The 19,372-nt window shown below is 45.4% G+C and overlaps 3 protein-coding genes across 3 annotated transcripts; 2 read left to right on the forward strand and 1 right to left on the reverse strand.

Moving 5' to 3' along the window:
- The first annotated feature begins 47 nt into the window (after window positions 1-47).
- EBNA1BP2 (EBNA1 binding protein 2) lies at window positions 48-4,325 on the forward strand. Its single transcript, XM_066325070.1, has 9 exons — window positions 48-151; window positions 235-318; window positions 511-668; window positions 1,347-1,470; window positions 2,462-2,551; window positions 2,767-2,842; window positions 3,104-3,194; window positions 3,511-3,691; window positions 4,043-4,325. The coding sequence occupies exons 1-9, from the start codon at window positions 71-73 to the stop codon at window positions 4,091-4,093; spliced, it is 936 nt and encodes a 311-aa protein (XP_066181167.1). The 5' UTR covers window positions 48-70; the 3' UTR covers window positions 4,094-4,325.
- A 230-nt stretch (window positions 4,326-4,555) lies between these two features.
- CFAP144 (cilia and flagella associated protein 144) lies at window positions 4,556-7,740 on the reverse strand. Its single transcript, XM_066325071.1, has 4 exons — window positions 7,599-7,740; window positions 6,835-6,894; window positions 5,863-5,966; window positions 4,556-4,841 (listed from the first exon to the last, which is right to left on the reverse strand). The coding sequence occupies exons 1-4, from the start codon at window positions 7,726-7,728 to the stop codon at window positions 4,737-4,739; spliced, it is 399 nt and encodes a 132-aa protein (XP_066181168.1). The 5' UTR covers window positions 7,729-7,740; the 3' UTR covers window positions 4,556-4,736.
- Window positions 7,741-7,915: 175 nt separating this feature from the next.
- Window positions 7,916-15,574, forward strand: PIF1 (PIF1 5'-to-3' DNA helicase). The gene is made up of 12 exons (XM_066325072.1): window positions 7,916-8,398; window positions 8,464-8,566; window positions 8,643-8,768; window positions 8,848-9,001; window positions 9,539-9,653; window positions 9,728-9,834; window positions 10,238-10,377; window positions 11,040-11,146; window positions 11,922-12,009; window positions 12,530-12,675; window positions 13,227-13,418; window positions 13,724-15,574. The coding sequence occupies exons 1-12, from the start codon at window positions 7,916-7,918 to the stop codon at window positions 13,778-13,780; spliced, it is 1,818 nt and encodes a 605-aa protein (XP_066181169.1). The 3' UTR covers window positions 13,781-15,574.
- Window positions 15,575-19,372: the final 3,798 nt, after the last annotated feature.

The raw sequence follows: 19,372 nt of genomic DNA on the forward strand, positions 1-19,372 counted from the left end.
GCTGTCGCCTTGGTGACCGCGGGCCCGGAAGCGGCGGCGCACGCGGCCGGAAGCGGCGGCGGTGGCAGCGATGGCGGCGGCGGTGGCGCGGCGTGGGTCCTTCTCGGACTCCGACTCGGACTCGGAGGATTCCTCGCTCTCGGACTCGGAGGTGAGCCCGTGGCCGCGGTGGCGAGGCCGGTGGGGAAGGGCCGCCCGGTGCCGGCGGCGCGGACTGACCGAACTCTCCCACAGCTCCAGGAGGCCTTCGCGAGGGGCGAGCTGAAGCCGGGGCTCAACGTGGTGCTGGAGGAGCGGCCGAAGCGGCGCAATGACACGGTGAGCGGGGAATGCGGGGCGCAGGAGGCGCCGCGGGCTCGGGGCCGGGCGGGCTCCGGTGCTCTGCGCTGCGGGTTCGGGTGTGTCGCCGCGGCCCCGGGGAGCAGCCCGCCGTGTGACTGGGACGCTGAGCTGGGCCAGCCGTGCGGATCGGTGCGTGCGGTGCTGTGCTGAGCTGTGCTCCTTTCACAGGACGGCCTGAAGCAATGCCTGGCCGAGTTCAGGCAGCAGCTCACCTGGGTGGAAAGGCTGGACGTGACCCTGGGGCCGGTCGCGGACCCCGTTTCTCAGAGTGCTTCTACGTCCGATGCCGTCGACCCTGAGAATGATTTCCAGAGAGAGATGAGTTTGTAAGTGTGAAAAAGAGATTTCATGTAGTGTCCCAGTGTGTTGCTGCGTTTTTGGAGTTACGTTTCACCAGTGTGCTGCAGACTGCTACACTGGCTGTCACTGAAGTACTCACAGGCCGTGTTATTTTACATTCGATGGCTCTGAATGTTTTCCAAAATAACTACAAATTAGTTCTGGTATATTTAACTGCTGTGTGACACAAAATAAATAATTTCCCTCTTCATAGCAGACTTCATCCTTTGCTGAGAAGTTTGTTTTAAAAACACCTTGATAGCTGGACTAACGCTTTAACACAAGATACGGATTTTTCTTTGTGGGTTTGTTCTGTTGCTCTCACAGTTCTCTTGTTTTGCTTTGCCTTTAATATTCCAATGTAAAAAACAAACAAACAAACAAACAAACAACTGTAACTGGAAATAAGATAAATGTGTATGTGCGAGATATAAATGTTAATACTGTACTGGCACCTAAGCTGCTTTCTGTGCATTGGACATGCACAGAATGTTGATAAAATTCCAGACCAATGCTTGCTCGATCCCAGTATCAGCCTGCTTGTGTGAGCAGTTTGTGTCAGCACTGTGAGGTGTCTGACATGCAGTGACAGAGCCGGTGTGGGGACAAGGCTGGGGCAGTGACAGGGCTGGTGTGGTGACAGCTGGTGCTGTGCTCTCTCCCAGCTACCGGCAGGCACAGGCAGCTGTCCTGGAAGCCCTCCCTCGGCTGCGTAAGCTCCAAGTTCCTACGAGGAGGCCGGATGATTACTTTGCAGAGATGGCCAAATCAGACCAACAGATGCAGAAGGTACATTTAATGTCAATTAATGTCTTGCCTGTGTAAAAATGTCTTACTTTCCTGTGTAACGTGTGCATTTTAGTCTGTGGTAGGGATTAAATTTAAGGTGTGATGTGTGAGTCCTGACCTTCATCTCTTTTCTGATTGGGTTTGAAATTTTGTGACAGTAGAGTTCTTTTTGTTTAGGTATTTTGGTGCAGTGTGGGGATTTTTATAACAGGGTGGATGATAAAGTAGAAAAGCATGATTTATACTTTGTCCTGAATGTGTTTAGTGTTAAAAAGGGAGTGGATGTAAAGTTGCCTGTGTTTTTGCCATTTGTCATAAAACTTGCAGTTGACTGTGGCTTTAATGCAATCCTTTTTTTCCTATTTAAGTATCATCTTTTGTTTATTGTCAGTGTGTTCTGGTTTTCTGTGATTCTAAACTGTATGTTATTGAATGAATGTGTTTTGGATAGAAAATTTGATTGGTGTAGGAAATAAGACTTTCGCACATTTCCTTCTTGACTGTAGTCTTTGTTCAGAATGGAACTCTATTTTTTAGTTAAGATTTGGAAAAAAGACTATATTGAATAAATTAAAAAAAACATAAACAGGAACAGATGTTTTCTACAGGATTGTTGACTTTTCTTCAGTGCTTTACTTTTAATAATGACAAGAAAGAAACTATAAAGTCTTCTTTACACACCCAAATGGACTCTCAGTCTGACAAGATACACTCAATTCCATTAGAGCCCATTATAAGGCACTCTCTTGTGTGAGTTTTGTCTTTTTAGCCTGATTTTTGCCATAGATCAGTTTAGGAATTTCTGTACTAACTGTTCCTTGACCTGAAAGGATGGCATGCCTTACAGGCATTATCTGATAGAGAGATGTTTTCTTTTTTACACTCATAGATAGTTCACAAATACTGAGTTCAGGACTGTACAGAAATTATAAAATTCTCTTTTTTTCTTTTGTGTTACTGATAAATTTTGGTTTTTCTGTTCTCTAATTAGATTCGACAGAAACTTAAGAGTAAACAGGAAGCAATGGAAAGGTCTGAGAAAGCAAAGCAACTCCGTGCAATGAGAAAATACGGCAAGAAGGTGAGGAGCTACAAATGGGACAGATGCAAAAGAATCTGTGACAAGAATTTAGAGTCTGAGTGGGGAGCTGGAAAAGTGAGACTTCGGGAGTCTGGCTAAAACACACAGAATCTGTCTAGGCGCTCTGAAGGAAAACAGAAAAAAAGATAGAATTCCTTAAAAAAAATTATGGGACACTGCAAGGAACAGCGCTAACATTCTGCTTTTAATCTCAGGTGCAAGTTGAGATTCTGCAGAGGAGACAGAAGGAGAAGAAAAATATGTTGAATGCCGTCAAGAAATACCAGAAAGGTAAAGTCAGCTTGTCTAAGAGAGCAAATGTGTAAGGTCAGTAGTGCATTTGAGCAGCGTAGGGCAGTGTGATTTGGTCACTGTGTCTGTAGTTCTGGGTCTTGAGGCTGGAAAGGTGTTGCTGTGCAGAATTGTGTGCTAGTGGCAGTGAAAAGCTTCCCAAGCAGCTGTTCCTCAGCGAGAGCAACCTGTTGCTATTACTTGCTTAGACTGAAAATTTGTATTTTCTGAGGTGTAGCTGTGATGTCTTCACTCTTTCAGGTCTCTCTGACAAGCTGGACTTTCTAGATGAAGAGCAGACATCATCTCAAGGGAATAAAAAAGGCAACGCAAGTCAACGGACAAAGAAGGGGTGAGACCAGAAACGAAAGATAGTTAAACACAGAATGTTTGATTTTTTCAGTCTTTTTAGGGGATCATTTTGGGGAACAAGAAAACTGTTCTGTTTAGTGTTAAAGTAAATCCAAGGTGGCTTTCTGTCCCTGAAGAGAAGAAAACTATGGCAAAAATGGAAGAGAGACTAAAATGTGCTAATTTCTGCATCTTTGTTAAGAGGGGAAAGGTTTATGATGGTTGATGGGAGACCATGAGTGTATATATATATATGTGTCTTGAGAGCTTTCTGAAACAAGGAATGTAGGCAATCATGCTGGTTGGTTGTTTTTCAGGCCAAATGCCAAAAGACGATACAAAAATCAGAAGTTTGGTTTTGGTGGGAAGAAGAAGGGCTCAAAGTGGAACACAAAGGAGAGTTTTAATGACGTATCCAGCTTCCAGTCAAAAGTGGCTCACAACAAAGGTCCAGGAAAAGGAGGAAGAGGAGGAAAAGGAGGGAAAAAAGCCCTTAATGTAAGTAAAATGTTGCATGAAAATGATCCTGGTTGGCTAGGAAGCCAGGCCATGTCTGGTAGGGAGAGACAAGTGCATGATGGGTGCCTCCAGCATCTGGAAGTGATGCCTGTCTTTGGGAACTAAGCATAATTCAGTTACTAACAGAGCTGGGGACAGTGGTTTGGTATCAACAGGAAATTAAGAAAAGGAATTAAAAAGTGCTGTTTGCTACCTGTGTGCCAAAACCTCCCTCTCCAGACATTCTGACAAATACCCTCTCCTTGGTATCCTTCCCAAGCTATAGAGCTAGAACAAAGAAGGAGGACATAAAAATAAAGATCTAAATCTGTCCTTTTTTTTTTTTTTCAGAAGAGACCTGGAAAGAGAGCACGGCAGAAAATGAAGAACCGAGCCCGCTGAGAGAACTGTGCTCCCCAGAGGGGTTCCTGTGTTTCTTTGTGTTGCAAGATGTGTTTCTGCTGTCATTAAGCAGCTAACTGTGGAGCAAGCTGGACGCTCTGCAGTGGCAAGGAAAAAAAGTCGGTGGAAACCAGTGCCTTATCACTAATTTCTTCTTACTGTCTGTTTTGTTGAAGGATTGTTTTCTACTTAAACCTTTGGTGTGTGAACACATTAAATGGTTTGCACAGAACTATGTGTAACTCATATTTAGCCTTTCAGTGAATGGTGGCTGAAGCCTGCCCTCTGTTCCCTTCATTCTGACAGCTCTTTCCACCACTACTGTTAAGATAAAGGTGGTGACCTTGAGTTCTGGGTCATGTTGCCAATGTCACAATAAGAAGTCTGAAGCTTTTTGAGATGTTATAGTGGGTTTTTTTAGACTATTTGTGTAGGTGGGTATAGAAACAGCAGTAAAATGAATACAGAGCTTTACAGATAGGTTTATTTGTGTCACTTGTCAGGTTGCAAATCTGCACAGATTAAAGTTTTCTTTTCTCTTTTCTATTGTCTCTCACTAGAAATCTGCCAGACTTGCTAGATTACGAGCAGGGCCTAACACATTAGGTGTCATTAAGATTCTGTCTGTGTCTTTCCCCCTGTCCTAGTCTTCAGACTTCCCTCCCCGTGGTGCAGGGTAGCCATGGATGGTAATCTCAGTTGTCTGGCGTGGGAAGTAGAATCTGATATCGCTGCGGTCCAAAGGAACCTGGGAAACAAAAATGACAAACAGTCATGTGCTGTTAGTAAAATTAGTAGTAGTAGTCCCTCCTGGGGAGAGGGATGTATGGTGTTCCACTGCTGAGAAATGTCCAAATGACAGAAGAGCAGGGTACCACTGTACTGTTCAGTGCTTTGTCACGGTCAAACCTCCTGAAAAAGGAAAACTTAACAAGTTAAACATTATGAGTTCTGACTCTAAAAATTGAACTTGCTCCCCTATACACAAGTTTAGTTGCCTCTGCCCTGTCAGATTAATTCTACCAGCAGTTCCTTAATACCATAGAGCCCAACTGGGATCTCTGTCTCTACTCTTGTCATGAATAACTATACTTGATGTATAATAGGAAAAGTCAATGAAGACAGTTTTATTTTCTTATTTATCTTAGTTTTCTTTATAACAGGCCAAAATTCACCTTTCCCAAAACACTAATCCACAAAGTCAGTCATCATCACAGCTGTTTGTCAGATATGATTGATGTCTCAGCTTGTTAATCATATTTCTTTTCCTCCTGTTTATTCACACTTCCCCAGATGAATCCTCACTAGTGTATCTGCTTTGGGTATACTTACATGATTATTAATTTTATGGTTCTGCTTGCAATTTGTTTGAAAGATGCTGTGGAGCAGCACATTTCTTTTCACAGTTCTTCTGTATGTCACTTCACATTGCTCACTACACCATTTCTCATGGCTGAATGCTTTAATAAACAGCCCTGAGTACACCTGTGGCATTTGGCAGTGTACTGTCACTGTCACTAGATGCTTTGCAGTCAGGTTTCCCAGGGGAAGTGTACTGCTGCTCTGTTCACAAGTCTGTGCCAGTGTGAAGAATCCTCTTAGGTGTAAATTTTAAAAATTTGTTTTCTGTGAACAGTTCTGCTCATTCCCTGTAATTCTTGTTTTCCTTGTTTGTCATAAATTGTTTTTCTGCATGAGTATTTTTCTGTGTAGCTGGCTTAACATCTCTGAATCCTGTAAAGAGCTGAATCTTTAAGCATCCTACTCACCAAAGGTGTTGTATGCCAGCCAATTTCTTGGCCTTCAGTTTGTGGCTCTGAGTATTTCTCTCTTGGCACCACTGCTGCACGGTGAAGAAGATTCAGGAATTCATCTGTTGTTTTAAGAGACACAAACGCAAATGAAAGTGTGTTTAAAAATCAGTCATCTGTGGACATGTGTTAGAATGGGACATCTCAACACTGTCCAAGCAACAACTAGAACACCAAGAGTAGAGACAGCCTCTCGGCTACTGTGAACAATATTGTCAGAATGCACGGTGATGTTTCTACTAGAATATCTTGAAACTATCTGAGGAAGTTTCAAGATTTGCCTGACAGTACTGTCCTGTTAATTCTGGTATCCCTGTCTACTGTACTGCAGCATTTTACTTTTCCTACACCATATCTAGTACAAACCAGTGCTCCGTGACAGCTCTTGACTTTCTCAGTTGCCTGAGACCTGCAGCCTTTCCCAGCTTTGGTTTTCTACCCTCCCCAGTCCTTGAATAGAGCAGGCCAACCTTACCTGACCCATGAAGGTTTTTAGACAAAATTAGCATGTTAGAAATAAGGGAGCAGCTGCTCTAAGGGCTCTTGTTACCAGTGCTCTACAGTAAGACTGGGCAGTCATTTCATCAGTCTAACTTGTGTGGTGATTAGGTAGAATATGCAATGGAGGCAACATACCACCACACTTCTAGGTATATATATTTTACAGTTTATATATTTTTTAATTAAAAACAAAAATAAGAGTGTAATTGCATGGATGCAAACTTGTGCTGAAAATGGAAACTAATGGGAAAAGGTCCTAAAGTGGAAAAAAAACCTGCTCTACAAACAAAAATTGTAAATGAGTTTAACTTACTTTTATGGTCACAGAGGTGTTTCCAGATACATATTTTAGACTGACTACAATTACTAAATTTTATGTGTTAATAATTTTCTTATGTAGTTATCACAAACTTTTCAGAGACTTCTTACCATCTATTGGCTCATGTATGTTCTCATGCCAAGACATTGGTTTCCTAGTGACCATGTGAACTGGAAAGAAAGGAGACGGGTGAATGACTTCAATGTGAATTTGGAATCACAGCAGGTACGGAATATGTATTACTGAACTGCACGTGCAGAAGAAAATGAGTTAGAAACACTGATTACTGGCAACTTCTAGGAAGGGAAGGGCATTCAGCGTGCTAAAGGCCCTTCAACAGGATACTCCCTGTGCTTACCATATCAGAGTCCCACCCACCCAAAGGGCGGCCTGCAGAGTGCCGAGTCTCGAAATTATTTTCCTTTGTTGTTTTATTGCAAAACCTAGACCTGAAAGAATTTACTCACATCACCTGCCTGTGCTAGCCCAGACTGTGAATTCACAGGTAGAAAGCAGATCAGGACCTGAACGAAGGTGGTGGAGAGTTGGGGCTCTCTACCCCATGTTGGCTCTGTATTTACACAGAATTTTTAAGTTCCACATCCTAAATAGTTGCCTCACTTCTACGTGGTTACTAAAGGCACCATTTGGGCAAGCGTGAGCGTGCACACCGGTTCCTCAGGCAAAAGGGAAGCCCACCAGTTGCCCTTTCCAGGTTTACCCTTCTCACTGGCACGCTTGGGTGCAGCTGCTCGTCCCTGCCGTGCAGCGGGGCGCTGCGGGCCCGCCTCCGGCACCCCCCCCCCCCACTGCCCTCACGGCTTGTCTTGCCCCCGAGGCTTTACGGCAGCTTCCTGCGCCCGCGAGGCCTCACTGGGACGGAAGGGGTTCACGGTGTACTGCGTGAAGAGCAGCTGCCACCGGCGCTCCCTCTTGGCCCGCTCGGCGTGGAAGCGGTTCTGCAGCGCGTCGGGCGGCCCCCTCCCGCCGGGGCGAGCCGCCATGGCCCCGCCGGCCCCGCGCGTCCCGCGGCCATGGCAACGGCCGCCTACTGCCGGCGGGGTCGCTGATTGGCCCGGCCGCGCTCCGCCTCGCGCCCCTCCCTTCCCGCCTTCTATTGGCCGCCGAGTTAAAACCCCCCGCGCTGATTGGCGGCGGCGCACGCGGCGCGTTTGAACGGCCGGCGGGGCGATGGAGGCGGCGGAGCTGCGCTGCACGGCGGCCGTGGAGCAGCCGCTGCCGGGGGGGCTCGGCCAGCGCCGCCGCGTAATGCGGGACGCCACCGTGCTGCTGGGCCGCAACGAGCTGCGGCAGCCCGTGCTGCGGGTGGCCGGCGGCAGCGGCGCGGCGGCGGCGGTGATGAGCTTCGTGCTGGCCGGTGACAGCGTAAGGCTGTTCAAGCGGTTCGCGGGCGAGGGGCGGGCGGCGGTGCGGGTGGCGCCGGACGGCGCCCAGGTGCTGCTGTCCGACTGCCCCCCGGACGCGCTGCTCCGCTTCCTCCGCCTCCTGCGGCTCAAGGTGGCCGCCGGGTCGCGGGACGCCCCGCGCCGCCCCCGCCTGCTGGACCGGCCGCCGCCGTCCTTCTCCGTCATCAGCCCGGTGCAGGAGCGGGACCTGCTGTGCGGAGCCGGCCGCCGCCAAGCCGGCCAAGAGCGGGGGGAGCGCCCGGCGGAGGTGAGTCCCGGGGCAAGGGGGCGGCCCTGGGGAGCAGCCCTGCCCTCACAGCGCCCGTCCCGCAGGTGCCCCGGCAGAGGCGGCCCCCGGCGAGGCTCTCGGCGGAGCAGGAGGCGGTGCTGGGCGCCGTGCGCAGCGGGAAGAGCATCTTCTTCACCGGCTCTGCAGGTGAGGGGCCCCGCCGACTCTCATCGACTCCCCGGGGAAAAGTCCTGGCCTTTGACTTGTTGCTTCTCCTTCGAAGGGACCGGGAAGTCGTTCCTGCTGAAGAGGATCGTGGGCTCTCTCCCTCCGAACATCACCTACGCTACGGCCAGCACGGGAGTGGCGGCTTGTCACATCGGTGGCACTACTCTCCACGCCTTTGCAGGTGCTGGCCTGCCCGACGGCGAGGGGCTTCCCAAAGAATCAGCAGCCTCCTAAAGCATTGCGGTTTTGTCCTGTGACAGGGATCGGCTCTGGGAAGGCACCGCTGGAACAGTGCATCCAGCTGGCAGAGAGGCCAGGGGTACGCCAGCATTGGCTGACCTGCCAGCACTTAATTATTGATGAGATCTCAATGGTGGATGGCAAGTTCTTTGACAAGCTGGAGGCAGTGGCAAGGTGAGCAATTGTCAGGTCAAGCTAGGAGAACCTAATTTCCCTAAACTTTCAGTCTGCTTCCTTTCTCTAGTTTTGTGAATGGACACAAGGCAGCTGCTTTTACAGGACTGTAAAGAAGCATGAAATCATAGGATCTGGGTTGATCCTTACCATGAGATAGGTTTTAGTCATGTTCCACTCCTCAGTCACAGCTATGGCTGTTTGAGTTGTACTGTCTGTCTCCTGAGCTAAGTGCTGTCTATAGAACTGGGTCCAGAATACACAGCTGAGTCCAAAAGGTCTCTCTTGGCAGAGAGAAGTAGCTGTAGTATAACAGCCACTAAAGAACCAAGACTGGTAATGACCTCTGGGGTCAAATTTAATGTCATGCACTAGCATTGCTTAATTATTTGAGCTCTTCTGAGGCAGCTGGGGATAAACATCTTTCACTGCAGGTTGTCTAGGTTTGAATACACTGACAGATTAAGAAGTAACATCTTGGACCTGACTATGTCCAGATTCTGGAGACATTGAAAACTTCTCTTCCATTCCTTTCAGGGCAGTCAGAAAGCGAGATGAGCCTTTTGGAGGAATTCAGCTAATTATCTGTGGGGATTTCTTACAGCTACCCCCAGTCTGCAAGGCTAATGAAGAAACCAAGTTCTGCTTCCAGGTACAAAACTGTTCCTTAACTCATTCTCATACTTCGAGTCTGCCTCTTTCTTAACAAGAGAATGATTTTTCCAGGCAAAAAGCTGGAGGAAATGCATCCACATAAATATGGAGCTGACTGAAGTACGGAGACAGACTGACAAGGCCTTTGTCTCGCTCCTCAGTGCAATTCGTGTAGGCAGGTGAGGAGAAACTCATCTCTTTGTAATCCCTGATCCCCACTGATGGAGCAGAGGAAAGAGCAGTTTGTCACTTTCCTGTGCTCTGTCAGGAATGTGTAGCTGTGGGCAAAAGCTATAAATGCCTTAGTTAATGTAGACAGGTTTCATATATGCTGCTCTGGTAAGGAAGGACAATTCCTAGGATCCCTCTGGAATTTCTGTGAATTAATTCTCAGGATTCCCTAGCTGCCCAGGGGAGGGCTGGGGCACACACTGGTTCTGCTCTCTGACTTTATGCAGGTATCTTTCTCTGTCCTCTCTGGAGGCTGTAGTTTGCATAGACTGATTTAGCTGTGTAGATGTTACTGCTGCTCAGCCTCTTCCTGATCACTTTGAAGCAGAATTCCCTTTTCCTGCCTACCAGGTGCACAGAAGAGGTTACCAGACAGCTGATGCAGACAGCTGCTCACAGGTCTGAGCGTGATGGGATCCTGGCTACCAGGCTCTGCACCCATAAAGATGATGTAGAAATAACCAATGAGAGACGTTTGCAGCAGCTACCAGGTGAACTTGGTGAAGGAAAACGCTGGCTTTGGGGCTGAGCTCTGCGTGGATGCAATAGGGGTACTGGGGTGTCAGGTGGAACTAGTGCCAGTGCCAGTCCAAGCTCTGTGTGTTGGAGTTGAGGTGTCTAGGGAAAAAAATGCAGTTTTTTGTTTAAAAATCCACAATGACACTATTTGGTTTGTAAGGGACAGCAAGCTCATTGCTTGCTGTGAGGTAGGGTGGGCAATTTATTGCTTCCACACCCCTGCCTTTTCTTTCTATGGCATCTTAGAAAGGCCATGCTCTATCCATCTATGAATTGAATTAAGGCTATTTAATTTTTTGCCTCTCTTGCTGCCCCTTTGATTCTTCCTTAGTTTACTTTGGAGATCTGGTGTTGGTAGTGAGCCAAACTGCTCAAAATGCTGTCTGCTCAATTCATATTTACTGCTGACTTTTCATTCCTGTGCTTTTTCATGCTCTGGAAGTTATTTAGGCAAGAGAGGCAATAGTGAGCTCTCTGCTGTTAGATGTGACAAGGTTTGTGTGAAGATGTCCTAGCAGCAGAGCAGAATGTTTGTTAAAAGAGGAGTTGCTGTTAGAAATAAATGCTGAACCTCCCGAAATACTGTGTAGAATATGTTCAACAGTTGTAAGTTCTGCCCTTCTTTCCTGAACAGGAGAAGTGCATGTGTTTGAGGCTTTGGACAGTGACTCAATGCTAGTGAAGTTAATTGATGCTCATTGTCCTGTGGGTGGTAGAGTTGAGCTAAAGCTCGGAGCTCAGGTAAGTGTGTGTACATGCAAGTGTGATAGACCACATCAAATGGCAGAATAACAGTGGAGGAATATCAGAGAAATGTATAGAGTAGATTAATATACAGAATGCAAATTCAGTCTAGAATGGCTATGGAAGGCCAAGAGAAGACTCTGTCCTAATCTTTGTATCTTATCTGCTTAGAATCTTATCCAGACAGAAGATGAGTTCAGGTCCATGTCCTGGGGACAGTGGTGGTTGCTGTGACTTTGACAGACATGTCCAATCAAATTTAGAAGCTTTTCAGTGGCAGGGAGCACAAGCAGTCTCAGCTCCAGGTACAGCAGCCCTCCCCACCTGTAAATGTGCAGTTGCCATATTTGCTGGACTGGGCACTTAGCTCTGAGCTAGGGCTGTCAGAGTGGAAAGGGTGTAGGGTTGTACTTAGTTGTAGCACTGTTTGCTTTGGAAACTTGTTCCTTAGCTGTTCCCAAAAATCTGTATATGCATAGGCTGCTGATGCCTGCTGAAGGGGAAACTTCTCCCTGGATCTGAGCTCACAGCTGTGGAAGGAAATAGCTCAAGTCAAATGTTCAGTTCTATAAAATGATGTAGCTAGGAATCGTAGGAAGGAAAGGCTGTGAAATAATTCCAATCAAACTGGAGATGGTGCTGCAATAGGCAGGATAGGATGATTTGGCCAAATCAGCCTGATGTGCTTATGCTTCCCAGCAAGAAGTTTAGCTGCAGGTAGTTGAACAGGCTGTAGAAGCAGTGCATTAAGGATTTTTCTTTTCCTCTGTAGGTGATGTTAGCAAAGAACCTGGATGTGTCTCAAGGGCTGGTGAATGGGGCACGAGGTGTTGTTGAAGGGTTTGAAAGTGAACAGAAAGGTAAGTCAGTCTTTTGATCTTCTGTTGAAGAAGGCAGGAAAATAAAACAGTTTGTCATTGGTGGCTGATGACTTCTTAATTTTGTTTACAGCTTGGTAATAATTTGAGGGAAAGCAGAGAGATCTCTGCAAGCTTGGAGCTCTCATGAGCTGTGATGTCATGTACTGCATCAGCTACAGCTATCTGTAGGCCTCTTGTGTTCTGTATTATGTGTGTGTAAATGTGTACGCTCATTTGAATATCCTATTTGTTCTGTTGAAGCAATTTTTGATGGGTTTTTGTTTGTTTTTCGTAAAGAATAATGTTCTGCTACCTGCAAAATGTATTTTTCTCTGCATCTCGACTGGTAAAATATCTGCTTTTAATTCTCCTGCTTAGAGTAGGTGGTTAAACATCATTTCAGGACATGCTATTAACTGTCTGTGGATTTAGGTTTGGTTTAGGCAGAAAAAAGGTGTTCTTAAGCTGTTGAGTGTCAGTGTTGAGTGTTCCTGTTTCTTTCCTGCTCCCATTCCTACAGGGCTGCCTAAGGTCAGGTTTCTCTGTGGGGTCACACAAGTCATAAAAATGGAGAAATGGGCCATCAAAGGGCCATCAGGAGTTCATCTGAGTCGTCAGCAACTACCTTTAAAATTGGCATGGGCCATTTCCATTCACAAGAGTCAGGTGGGTGTTCTTGTACAGCTGTCTATAGACTTTTACACCATTATAAACCTTATTTCCTGGGTGAGCCAACATTGCTGGTGAAATGGGAGGAGACCTGTGACCTCTGGGTTTGTTCTCATGCCACCGTTTAAACTAGGCCATGCTGTAATTTCTGCTGCACCTGGGACAACCCATGAGACAGGCCTGGCCAGGCTTTACCCAAATTCTCTCTCAGGTCTGCCTGAGGACTGCTTGAGAATGGTGCCTGCTCCAGTTAACTAAGAGTGAAACCAGCAGGATTTCTTTCCCTGCTGTTTTGATTAGATGGAATTTATGGAGTTTCATGCAACAAGAGCCTCACTGGAGTTAGTTAGTAGATCCTACTATCTACTAGTAATTTCCTGACAGTAGAAAAATGCCTTTGCTTTCTACTGCTTCCCTTTTTTTTTAAATCAAAACCTTTTACCAAAGATGGTACCTTGCACAGATTCACAGGACAGGTTAGTGTTGATACATCACAAGGTCCTGGTTCTGGTTTGTTTGCTCTGTAACAAAGTTCTCTGTGTTGATAGGGCATGTCTTTGGACTGTGTGGAAATCTCCCTGTCTCGTGTCTTTGAAAGTGGGCAGGCTTATGTAGCCCTCTCCCGAGCCCGAAGCCTTGCAGGTCTCAGAGTTCTGGATTTTGACCCAAAAGTAGTGAGAGCTGATCCTGCTGTGCTGCAGTTCTACAGACAGCTGAGACGTCATCACCTCCTAACCCAGGTAAAGAAAAATCTCACTCTAGCAAAGCCTGCCTTGTGCAACCAGTATGAGACATGTGGGCACCAAGATGTTTCTTTTTCTTCCTAAGCAAGATCAGCCCTTGTAGTGGGCATGTACCAGGGCAGCTCTTGGTGACAAAATATCCACAGTAGTGTTGGGGTTGTGTAGTGCTGCCTGGTCCTCTGGTGAAAGGATGGGTTGGGATTCTTTGATCCTTTGATCCTCTTCTTGCAATAAGGAATGAAGGAGAAGTAGGTACAAAAGAAATTTCTGGTCTTTTTTTTCTTTTTTTTCCCTCCTCAAAGGATTCACTACACACCCATTCAGATGCTGATGAGAAGGAGAACTGGAAATGCAACTGAGAATGCTCTTCTGGTATCTGTGAGGTGTCAGCACAGACTGCTGAGATGTGATGATCTTGTTGTTGTGTATATTTGACAACACAGACAAAGTCAAATGAGATTTTTTTTTATTTCCTTCGTTCAACTGACTCTGGATAGGGGGAACTATCCCCGTCTCACATCTCTGGAATGTGGAAGGTTTCTGCAGACCCTTTCTGAGCTCCCAGCCTTGAGTACTCCTGTGTCACAAACACAACTCTAGCAAACAAAATGACTGAACAAAGACATGCCTGAGGGATGTTTCTACGGTTTTATCCTGTTTGAGTGACCTTCCTACGTTCTCTACTGCTTGCTGATTGTATTTTATTCTCTGCACATATAGACTGAAACCTATGTGCCTTTCTTCAAGAATATCACTGCTGAGAGATGGAAAGTGTGTGTCCCCTTTGCTTGGCTGGATTGTTCACAGGAGTTGCTGACACAAGGGAAAGCAGTGCTAAATATCTGGAATACCTGATTTGCCTGCAAGAGAAGAGCAGTTCTTGCTGCTTGTCACCAGGAGGCTTTGCATAACTTCTTCCACAAGCAGAACTGTCAGAACTGCACACTGCCTGTTATGCTGATACATAGCATTTTTATTAGTCTGTTGCATACAATGAGGTGATATTTTTTTAACCTTTCAAGATGAGCTGGCACTACTTAAAAATAGGAGGAAGTCCTGCATCTTTTACTCATAATTATGGAACTATAAGAACAGTGAAAATTCATTACCCCCATGAGCAAGAAGGGGGTGAGAGGAGATGGGTGCTGGAGGGATCTCCTCTTCTTTAAGGCTCCCATTCAGATGGGGGTTTCTCCTGGAAAAAATATGTCTGACTAATAAGGTGGAACTTGAGTGTGCAATAGAGTAGTGGTTATGGACATGTGAAGTGAGCTGTGACTTCACTTGTTTCAGCAAAAGCAGAGACAAGCAGAACTAATATACTGTCTTCTTAATAAAGAAGCAGCTTTGGTCTTTGTATTTTAGCACTTTGCTTAAAGCTAAAGTAACTTGTATATTTTAAAATGTTTTACATATGGGAATAAACATTAAATGAAATAATACGAAATAACATCCAATTGGAACTTGTCTCTTGCAGGGGCATTCTCTAAAAAAGCCTTTGCAGTGTAAGCAAGTTGAAAGCCATTTCTTGGCAGCTGCTCTCCTTTAAGCCAGGAAAGGATGTTAATCTGTCAGTGGTTAATAGAACAGAAAATAGACTTTGATAGGATTTCAAAATGTATTTTAAGTGTATTTTTAGTGGGATTTTTTGTTTTGTTTTGGGTTTCTTTGTTTGTTTTATTTTTTTTCTGGCCTTGAGAAGGTAGAGTCTTGGAGGAAGACAGAAGTGTGACTATTATTCATAGCCGCTCTTAATGTATCAGCACATTGTTTCTTCAAAGAAGTTTGGTGGGGAGTGGATGAAAGTACCTGGAAGTAGAGCTGGAGCCTATGGAAGGCAAGTCCCAAACCCTGTGCTTGGCCAGGGGCCTGGTTTCAGTTAGCACTCTTGTGGATTTTTAAAGATGGGATGCTACAGTATAATGAGGGCTTTGTGTTGCATTGGACTTTCGAGTGTGGGATCTGAAATGCCCAGAATGTTAAAGTGAGTTTTACTGTTGGGGTAGAAGGCAAGTCCAGTCATTGAGAATAAATTGATTTATTGACTGATTATGTAAGAGCGATGAGATAATGCAGGTTCAAATCTTTTAATACCTCTTAAAAAGTTCCTGTACCTCTGTAATTGCAAGATAATTTAGAGTGTAAGAGTGGTGATAATGCAAATAAACTTTGAATTGTGATCTTGTGAAGTAACTCAACTGCAGCTTTCATGGACCTAGGGACTGAAACCTTTCCAGTTGTATTGGGGGAGTGGGGCTGGGTTTGTGGCAATTTAAAATAAAATGTTAAACAGAACTTAAAAATTAAAAGGTTAATCAATATTTCATTTGGTATTAAATATCTGTGAAATTTTGTGGATGCCTTTTCAGTGATGGAACTGTGGAAGTAGAATTGCTGTGGCTTTTGAAGGGCTGGCAGGTGTTCTGAGGCCAAAAGGTGCCCATCTGTGTAAATTTTGGATGTTCTTACTTCCAGCTAAAGCAGATATGGGTGCTGACTTTGAAGGCTGCTATTTAAATCCTAAAAGAAGCAGTCAGGACATATCTGAGTTGTTAGGCTCTGTCATGACTCCCTTTTGGTCACAATTATGATGAGGCCTTTTTAAAATGGAATAATGCTTCCCTATACATTTGCTAAGAAATCTTGTAATACAATAAATATCCCTTCTTCCATATTCTCCATAAGATGTTCATTGTTCTTACAGCGGTACTGCCTAGAGCTAGAACTCAGTACATCACCTTGGGATTTAAAAAAAAAAATCACAGCTTTTTAGGGTGGTGCTTGTACTGGGAGAATAGAGATGTTCCTCCTCCTCCCTTCATTAACGAATGAAGAAGACTCTGAAGACCAAGCAGCTTTTTCCAGGAGGCTGCCCCCGGCCAGCCTCAGCGTGTCTGGTGCTGCCGAGGCGGGCTCATGGGGCTGGGTCTCTGCGGGGACACTTCACACGGCTCATGCCAGAGCAAGCAGCGCTGCCATCGCTCACACTGTACAGCCCAGAGCTTGTGCTCCTGCCCTGCGGGGATCTTCTCCACAGCCTCTGCTCCTTCAGGGAAAGGTCTGCTCCGCCACACTCTCTGGGGGCTGCAGAGGGCCCTCTGACCTGTGCGCTCCCGGGGCTCTTCCCACCTTTTCCTCACAGCCGTTTTTCCCTCTGTCTGGAACGGGCCGGGTCGGGCACGGGCAGCCGCGACCCTTCCTCACAGAGCAGCACCGGGCCCCTGGGGGCCGAGAGAGTGCGGCCCCTGGGAACGCGGGGCCGGGGAGCTCGGTACGGGCACTGGGACAGGCTCCATCAGGACACTCGGTACGGGCACTGGGATAGGCAGGAGCTGCCTGGGGACAGGACAGGCTCCATCAGGACACTCGGTACGGGCAATGGGACAGGCAGGAGCTGCCCCGGGACAGGACAGGCTCCATCAGGACACTCGGTACGGGCAATGGGACAGGCTCCATCAGGACACTCGGTACGGGCACTGGGACAGGCTCCATCAGGACACTCGGGTGGGCCGGGTCCTACCCCCGGGGAAAAAGAGGCTTCTGTACTCCCATAAATATGGGGAATGGATATTGTCTCCCCTCACAAACTGGAGAGAAAGCATTTATAAGCATTTAAACGTCCGCCTTAACTGCAGCTATCATTAGGTGAATTAAACTAAGAGTTTGATTCATAACCGGTATTTCTGTTACCACAAAGTACAGCCATTCTCATTTCAAATACATTAAACCATAAGAAAGTGCCTTATAGCAGCTAAAGCTCCATAATACATTTATGTGTTATTGGAAGCGTAATTCACAGAGTGTTATTAAAACCTTACCAGCTTCCAGTTTAAATCTTTGTACGGTGATTTAACACCCTTCTTTTTCTTTATGGGACATTTTCATTATAATTAAACAAGAATATGTCCTCACAGTCTGTGCCCACAAGTCCTGTGAGCACAGGAAAGGCAGCAACAGTCCTGTTGATCTCGCATGCTGTAATAAGATTGTGTCCAGGAATTAGACCTTTATATCCAGGATTGCTCTGAATAGATAAAAAAATTATACTCTTAAGTAATGGAAATACAGTGCATTATTGGTTGTGCTATGAATGCTAATAATGTCATTTTTCTTGTGGATATTACAAGTTTCTCATTTTATATTAGGCCACTCTGTGACATGTAATTGTCTTCTGCTGTTAAATCTAAGCAGTTCTATTATGAGCATGAGAAAATACCTGAATTGCTAGAGATTGCATTTAGATGTGTAAAATTTCTATTTTGCTGTTTCCTATATGACTATTTTATGCTTGTTTCTATTACAAATCATAAGATTTTGTATGGAATATTTTAGCTAAGCTCCTGACTAGTATATAATTTATGAAATCTGGTTATAGAGGCAAAATAAGTTGATAATAAGTCTAAGAGTAGTTTTTCACTTATAAGCATTGAATACTGCACTATTTGATTTCTTTTCTTTTAAATTTGTTATGATGCTGATGCAGGGGGCTGTCAGATGTGACAAAGAATATATGAGAGTATGTAAGCTAGTAATTAATTGCTAGAATGTCAATGCATAATGCAGAGGGATGTTACCAGATCTAACTTAATAATAAAGAAGGAAGCTTTGAAATAGTTTGGTTTTACCTGCTTCCTCTCCAGATAAGTGAGACATTGCAATAACCTTAACCTTTTCACTTGTGATGGTAGCAAGCTGTATCTACTTTAACATAAAATCCCCACTGAAAATAGAACACATCAGATGGTTCAGTCAGGTCAAAATGACAAACTTTCATAAAATGTTGTTCCTTTGTCTTCATTAGCCATAATTATTGCTGTCAGTTAAACTTTGGGACAAATGTCTTCTTTTTGTTTTAAAAATAAAGGATAAAAATGGCTCTGTAGAAACAATTTGAAGTTCATGTTCGAGATCCAGTAATATTTTTTACAGATTACTGTGAAGTCTTGGATCTCAAAATGTACAAGGTCAGAAATATTGTTGTGATGCCCTATTTATTTTAACAGAAACATTGTCAGAAGAAATTATAATCAGGTTTTGACACTTGTCCTGAAAGTGTCAAGGCCTCCATAAAATAATACCTCAGAAACTTCAGGCAAAAAGTCCTAAGTGTAATATTCATTCAATAACTGTAAGGTATAGATCATCCTGCAGTGCTCAGTTTTGGGATCAGGACACTAAAGATGAGAAAGGGCTGTAACCCCTTAACAACCTTTGCTATGGATTTCATGAGATGTTCTTAGGAAAAAACAAACAAACTACAACAACCCCCCCCCAAAAACCACCAAAAAACCCCCAAACAACCCCAAAGACCAACCAACCAGAAAAAAACCAACCAAACAAAAAACCAAAAAACAAACCCCCAAAACAAAACCCCAGCCAAACAGAAAAAGCCCAGCTCCCCAAAAATCCACATTCAGCACTGTACCAAGCTCTGACAGGGTGCTGGGAGTGGAGTATCAAGCTGAGGTGAAAGCTATGTCAAAAACTGAAGATGAAGAGGACACACATAAGAGCATCTAAAGAATTCCGTTTAGAGCCAGAGAAATGGAATCATTAGAAATATGTTCACCTCAAGACGTGCAGGTGAAGCAAATTTAGAATAGTTACCAAGTATTTTTCCAGATTCGATGATGCCTATGGGTCTTTGGGGCAGCTGAGAGATCCAGTGTGGTCCGAAAGTGTCTGAGAGAGGAGGGGGAGGCACAAGATCATCCCTCAGCACCTTTGGTGTCGCTGTGGAATGGCCAGAAGTACAAAAATAGAGGTGATGATGCCAAGGAAGGAGGGACAGGAGCACACCCAGGCGAAGGCTGTTCAGTAGCACTTGCAGTGCTCTGACAGAAGGGACCTCAGCTCAAATTCGAAAGGAGCTGCCGGCTGTGCTCTCTGCTACAGAAGAGTTGGTCAGTTCACCTTGGGGCATCTATGGACAGTCTGTTCAGAGGCCATTA

The sequence above is a fragment of the Sylvia atricapilla genome, chromosome 9 (assembly GCF_009819655.1).
Source record: "Sylvia atricapilla isolate bSylAtr1 chromosome 9, bSylAtr1.pri, whole genome shotgun sequence".
In the NCBI taxonomy this organism is placed as follows: Eukaryota; Metazoa; Chordata; class Aves; order Passeriformes; family Sylviidae; genus Sylvia; species Sylvia atricapilla.